Source organism: Mus caroli, chromosome 15 (assembly GCF_900094665.2).
Source record: "Mus caroli chromosome 15, CAROLI_EIJ_v1.1, whole genome shotgun sequence".
NCBI classification, from domain to species: domain Eukaryota; kingdom Metazoa; phylum Chordata; class Mammalia; order Rodentia; family Muridae; genus Mus; species Mus caroli.
Genome location: NC_034584.1, coordinates 77,214,868 through 77,221,692, shown reverse-complemented (window position 1 = coordinate 77,221,692; position 6,825 = coordinate 77,214,868). Strand labels below are relative to the sequence as shown.

General features: G+C 50.5%; 1 protein-coding gene across 7 annotated transcripts in view; it reads left to right on the top strand.

The window, feature by feature from the left end:
* The window catches only part of A4galt (alpha 1,4-galactosyltransferase (P blood group)), a 27,197-nt gene extending 22,548 nt beyond the window's left edge, over positions 1–4,649 (top strand). For 5 of the 7 annotated variants that reach the window (XM_021183445.2, XM_021183442.2, XM_021183444.2 and 2 more), the window contains 2 exons: positions 895–1,038; positions 2,964–4,595. In XM_021183445.2, the coding sequence (XP_021039104.1) occupies positions 2,978–4,048 (1,071 nt within the window). In that variant the 5' untranslated portion in view covers positions 895–1,038; positions 2,964–2,977 and the 3' untranslated portion in view covers positions 4,049–4,595. Of the gene's footprint in view, positions 1–592; positions 698–894; positions 1,039–2,963 lie in introns of all 7 variants that reach the window. The other 2 variants (XM_029469839.1, XM_021183446.2) reach the window with 2 other exon arrangements.
* Positions 4,650–6,825: the final 2,176 nt, after the last annotated feature.

Below are 6,825 nucleotides of genomic sequence, written 5' to 3'. Positions count from 1 at the left end.
TGCCTCTGCCTCCCGAGTGCTGGGATTAAAGGCGTGCGCCACCACGCCCGGCTGGTTTGATTTTTCAAGACATAGTTTCTCTATGTAGTCCTGGCTGTCCTGGAACTTCCTCTCTTTAAGACCAGGTTCATTTGGAACTCAGATTCACCTGCCTTGCCCTCTTAAGTGCTGAGATTAAAGTCAGATTAAAACATTTTTAAAGCCGGGCGTGTCTATTTATTATTTATGAGCACTCTATGACTGTCTTCAGACACAGCAGAAGAGGGCACCGGATCCCATTACAGATGGTTTTGAGCCACCATGAGGTTGCTGGGAATTGAACTCAGGACCTCTGAAAGAGCAGCCGGTGCTCTTAACCGCTGAGCCATCCCTCCAACCCCCCAGATTAAAACACTTTTAAGAGTCATTTCATGTATATGTATTTATCTCTCTGTGTGTATGTATGCATGTGATTGTAAACAGGGCCAGAAAGGGAGGGGGTACTATGTGTCTTAGAGGTGGAGTTGTAGGCATTTGTAAGCCACTAGTTGTGGGATCTGAACTCCTGTCTGACACAGCCACCTTCCTTAGTACCTCCCATTGTCCCTTCCAGCCTATGGTGCCAACAAAGGTGCAGGCTCCTACTGACCAGTGCCTCCACCATCTGACTGCTCTTCCCTTCTCTTCCTGATGCCCAGCCCAAGTGTCACTTCACCCAGTGAGTTCTAGTCAATTGGACTGACCCTGTTTCTAGACAGTGTTCCCACAGGGCTGAGCATAGGCAAATGTTCTCAGTTTGACAACAGGGCCGACCTCTAAAAGCCAGAGCTGAGTGGCTTGCCCTTCTGGACGGGAGGGAGTGGTTGCTGACGGCCTCTAGCTGTCTTGGACTTTTTTGCCTTCCATCTTTTGCAGGTGGGCGTGACAGGCCTGAGCATGAGAGGACAAGCCATATACTCCGGTTAGCACAGAAGACTAGTTCCTAACCCAGTGTGCGTGTCCAGGATGCCTGCAGGCTGCTAGGACTCCTCACCTCCTTGTCATGGACTGCCCAGGCTGGTCAGTAGCTCTTTATCCTGGACAGAGTTCAGTATGTTGACTCAAACCCCATCCCTGTGAGATGATAATTCCAAGAGTCCTGGAGGGACTCAGTTCTCAGTTCCCAGTAGCATCTACCTGACTGGGTCTAGTCCTGTGACCTCTTTCCACTCAAAATTTCTGGTTTCTAATGTCCAAATAATGTGCAATTGGCCGGGTGGTGGTGGTGCATGCTTTTAATCTCAGCACTCGGGAGGCAGAAGCAGGTGGATCTCTGAGCTCAAGGTTAACCTGATTTCTGGTTTATTAGAGCGAGTACCAGAACATCACATCCAGGGCTATACAGAGAAATCCTGTCTCCCAAAACAAAACAAAACACACACACAAAAACCAAACAAACCAAAAAAGCCCACAAAACAGATGCAACTGTCCTCTGGAGTGGCCAAGGGTCTGAGGGGTGTGACTGCAGCCCAGAACATGCAGCAGGTATGGTGTTAAAGTTCAGGTTATAGGGCAGAGTTCATCCAGCAAACCAGATACACCCTTAGCTACAGTCTTCCAGGGCCAGCTATCGCCCCAGAGAGCCCACCCCGCCCACTCCTCCCGTGCACATCCTGTCACTCTCTGCCTGGGGACAGCATGAGGACTATAGACTGTCCATTTCCTCATCCTTAAGGCAGAGGCGAGAAGAGGCAAGGACTAACCCGGTCAGGTTGCCTGTAAGGGTTTAACAGGTTTGGATGTGTGAAATGCTAAATGTATTGAAAGAGCAAACGTAAGAAGCAGTAGAGCATGGAGGCTGAGGCAGGAGGATCACGAGTGAAAAACCAGCCAAGTCTATCTAGTGAACTCCCATCCTCACCAACTTAGAAAGTCCGCCAGGTGTAGTAGCACACGCTGCTAATCCTGTAGAAGACCTGAGTTTGGTCCCAAGACCTATGTTGGGTGGCTCATATCCACCTGTACCTCTAGCTGCAAGGGATCCAATGTTCTCTTTTGGTCTCTGCAGGCATCTACAGGTGTGCACAATGCCCACCCCACCCCACCCCAGTAATTAAAAATGAAATAATTTGAGTCTAAAGAGCTGGTCCAGTGGTTACAAGCACTGGCTCTCTTCCAGAAGGCTCGGGTTTGATTTCCACAACCCACTTGACGCCACTCACAACCTTCTGTTTCCAGTCCCAGAGGATCCAGTGCCCTCCTCTGGTCTTCAAGGGTACTTCATGCCTGTGGTACGCCGATAGACACACAGGAAAAACACCCATGCACCTAAAATAAATAGTGATATCATAAATAAATCCTTAGTGAAAAAGAAGCGCATGGCCCAAGTATCCTTCCATCTCTATCCCCTCCAGGGTTGGGGTTCTAGGCGTGCACTGCTGTTTCTGTCTTTTCCACGGGTTCCCTGGATCCGAACCCAGGTACTTATACTTGGACATTTAACCCACTGAGACATCTCTGCAATCCTAAGCCCAGGTCTTCATGCCAAATGTGTGTGAGGCATTTAGTGGCCTGTCTTTGAGTAAGCCAAAGCCTGTTGTTCATGGAGCAAAAGGGTCAAAGGACAAGCTACCACCCCAATACCCAGAAGAGGCAGACTAGGTCAGGCAGAGGGTGTTATGTGGCAAAGTTATTGCTTCTGACTGCCCTTTTACATGCTAGACTCTGGCTGTACACTCTGAGACACATCGCTTCTGGTCCCTAGGCATTCTGTTCACAGGTTTATTACACAAGGGGCAAAAAGGACCTTGCCCAGACCCCGCCTACAGCTCCCATGTCACAGATGAGCAGCCAGCCTGCCACGGTGCAACTCATGCCACTTGGGTCCCAGAGACCCTGGGCTTTGAAATATTATCTTTCCCTGGCGTCGGTAGGAAACGTGTTTCTTGAGGGTCACAGATGCCTACATCTGGCCTACCTGAACCGCTGGTGCTCATGTTTTGCAGACAAGTCAATCTTTATGGGCATCTCCTGTTCCCATCTGGAGAAGACCATGTCCAAGCCCTCCGACTGCCTGCTGCGAATGCTCAGGGGCACCCCCAGACAGCGGGTCTTCACCCTCTTCATCATCAGCTTCAAGTTCATGTTCTTGATCTCCATCCTGATCTACTGGCACACTGTGGGTGCACCTAAGGACCAAAGACTGCCCGTGGACTTCTCCTGCCCCCAGCTGGCCTTTCCTAGAGTCTCTGCCCCAGGCAACATCTTCTTCCTAGAGACATCAGACAGGACCAGTCCCAGCTTTCTATTTATGTGTTCTGTGGAATCAGCTGCCAGGGCACACCCTGAATCTCAGGTGGTTGTGCTCATGAAAGGGCTGCCTAGGGACACCACAACTCAGCCCCGGAATCTTGGCATCTCTCTTCTGAGCTGCTTTCCTAATGTCTGGATACGACCTCTGGACTTGCAAGAACTGTTTGAGGACACACCACTGGCCACCTGGTACGCGGAGGCACACCACAGGTGGGAGCCCTACCATTTGCCCGTACTGTCTGATGCTTCCAGGATCGCACTCCTCTGGAAGTTTGGTGGGATCTACCTGGACACAGACTTCATCGTTCTCAAGAACCTGCTCAACCTGACCAACACGCTGGGCATCCAATCCCGCTACATCCTCAACGGTGCCTTCCTAGCCTTTGAGCGCAAGCATGAGTTCTTGGCACTGTGTCTACATGACTTTGTGGCCCACTACAATGGTTGGATTTGGGGTCACCAGGGCCCCCAACTGCTTACCCGAGTCTTCAAGAAGTGGTGTTCCATCCAAAGCCTGGAAGAGAGCCATGCTTGCCGTGGGGTCACTGCCCTGCCCCCCGAGGCCTTCTACCCCATCCCCTGGCAGAACTGGAAGAAATACTTTGAAGACATCAGCCCCGAGGAGCTGACCCAGCTGCTCAATGCCACCTATGCTGTTCATGTGTGGAACAAGAAAAGTCAGGGTACACACCTAGAGGCCACATCCAAGGCTCTGCTGGCCCAGCTACATGCCCGCTATTGCCCTACGACACATAGAGCCATGAAGATGTACTTGTGACAGCCCTTCAGGCTGTAGACATATCATATCAACATTGTTACCGCCTTTCCAGGGAGGCAAGATGAGCAGACAGGAAAAAGGGGACTCTGAGATGCTGCTGTTGACTTTAGAGGAGACCAAGCTGGCCTGGGGAACACTTGCCAGTTCTACACCTGCCCCTCTAAGCCAAAGGGAGACCGATGGATACACTTTGTCCGGTGTTCTAGGCTGACCAGTGATTACAGAATTACTAACATCTGGGGCCTTAATGGGCTAGATCACAAGAACACTAAAGAGCATTCTAAGGTAGCTGGAAGACAGCTGGTTAGAGGTGGGGTCAGGAGTGGAGCTCTGAAAACTGAGGGAAAAGGACTTGGCTCTCTCAGCCTCATGAGCCCAAGGGGAGGGGCAGAGCTCCCTGGGACCACCATCTTTCCTCCCCTGGGACAGTGCTCTGAAGATCTATCACAGCCTGTTCCAGTGTTTGGGGATGTGGGAAATTTTTTTTTTCGAAACAGGGTTTCTCTGTGTAGCCCTGGCTGTCCTGGAACTCACTCTGTAGACCAGGCTGGCCTCGAACTCAGAAACCCTTCCAGTGCTGGGATTAAAGGCGTATGCCACCACTGCCTGGCTTATTTTTATTTTGGTTTGTAGAAATTCTTTAGGTTTTTAAAAAGGAAAAAAGGGTTTTAAACTCCCTCCCTGTTGTAGACACTGGGGGCTATAATAAAAGTGACTCACCAACATGTAATGCCTCATGGTCACATAGTGCACTTGTGAACATAGACTTCTGCACACACTGTTCTACAGATGGGAACAGGCTGGAGAGTGGCCATTTCATTGGGGTCACAAAATTCACTTGGAGAGGCTGCTCTCAGAACTGGGTGGCTGGCTGACGTGGTGTGGGAGCAGCTTGTGGTCCTACCTCACTTCTCAAGGCTCACAAATAGCCAAAGTGGAGTTCTAGCCTGCTTGGAACCCTCAATAAGCCTAGATTTATTTTAGCCTAAGTGGGGCTTAGTATAAACAACAAGGCTTGAGAATAGGTGCTAGCCGCAGCCAAGCCTGGAAGGGAGGGGACCCCGGCCTCACCTTGGAAGTCTGGCCAGGCTACTGGTAACTTCTGGAAGTGTCCTGCTATGCAGTACTAGGAACATCTCTGCAGCCAATGCTGATTCTTCTCTTGGATGGCTGGGCAGCCCCATGGGGTGGGAAGCCAGGAGGCTGCTGGGAGCTCTGGACTTCTCTCCAGCCTCTGTGTTCTGCCTGCGCTCGGGCAGATGAGCTGTCTGGTTCCAACGGCATTCAAGAGCAGATGAGAGGTTTTTGGTGAAGACAACGAACTGTAAGCCAATTATGTCGCTAGTCAATCATTGAAAAGGTCTCAACTGTAGAGGCTGGGGAGACAGCGCATCCATTAAGAGTGCTTTTGGCACTTTCCCAGAAGACCCAAGATTGACTGCCTAAGTTTGGTCAGACATTCTGTATGGCAGCTCACAACTGTGCTGTAACTCCAGCTCCAAGAGATCTGATGTCTTCTGGATTCCACTAGCTCCTGAACACACACGTGCACATACACACATGTACACACACGAATCTCTATAGTCCAGGCTGTCTGGTGTGAAGTTTACCGTGAAGTCTCCTGTTTCGTTCTCCCAAGAGGGGACTATAGGCATGAGCCACTTTGCCCAGTGTCACCTATCTTTAATTTCTTTCTGTTTTAGAGTGACAGGCATTAACAACACAAGCACTCTTTGTGATTGTGTATGCATATGGAAAAAGTGAGATGATCCCTTAGGGATGGGGGATGTTCAGCCTCATGATGGTGGTAGAGTGACACCCTAAACGTGCTTGCACATGGGAGAGAAATACATCACTCCCTCGCCTCAATCTCTTCCTTAGCTCCCTGTTTGCAAAACAAAACACTTAGGCCCAGCATTCAAGGCCTTCCATAACTTGGCCCCACCCCCTGACTCCATCCACACTAAAGTCATATATTCTTGGCCCCTGTCTTGGGGTTTCTATTCCTGCACAAAACATGACTAAGAAAAGAAGCAAATTGGGAGGAAAGGGTTTATTCAGCTTACACTTCCACATTGTTGTTTATCACCAAAGAAAGGACAGGAATTCAAGCAGGTCGGGAAGCAGGAGCTGATGCAGAGGCCATGGAGGGATGTTACTTACTGGCTTGCTTCCCCTGGCTTGCTCAGCCTGCTTTCTTATAGAACCCAAGGCAACCAGCCCAGGGATGGCACCACCCACAAGGGGCCCTCTCCGCTTGATCACTAAATGAGAAAATGCCTTACAGCTGGATCTCATGGAGGCATTTCCTCGAGGGAGGCTCCTTTCTCTGTGATAACTCCAGATTGTGTCAAGTTCACACACAAAACCAGCCAGTACAGCCCCTTAGAACTCTTTCTCATAGTAATATCTTGACACCACACTCCTGCCATGTTGCCTGCAGAGCCTCTCCATCATCACCACCTCCAATGCAGACAGCCTCTTAGGAAGCCTCTGGGACTGAGCCTCCTCCAACTCCACAGGACCTGGGGATAATCCCAGTTTAGCCGATTCTCAGCCTGTCTCAGTAAAGGGCCTAGAAAGTGAGACTGGGCTAAGTGCATCTCAGGGTCCTTCCCAGGGTCAGACTCAGAATGCCATGTAGCTGGGTGAGGGTCTCAAAATCTCATCCCCAGCAGAGCTGAGAGCTCAGGTCTTAGTCTACTGCTTGCTTCTTGGGGGTACATCAGTCTGAGACTTGGCCACATGGCCCCTCCGCACAGTGGATAGAGCAGTTG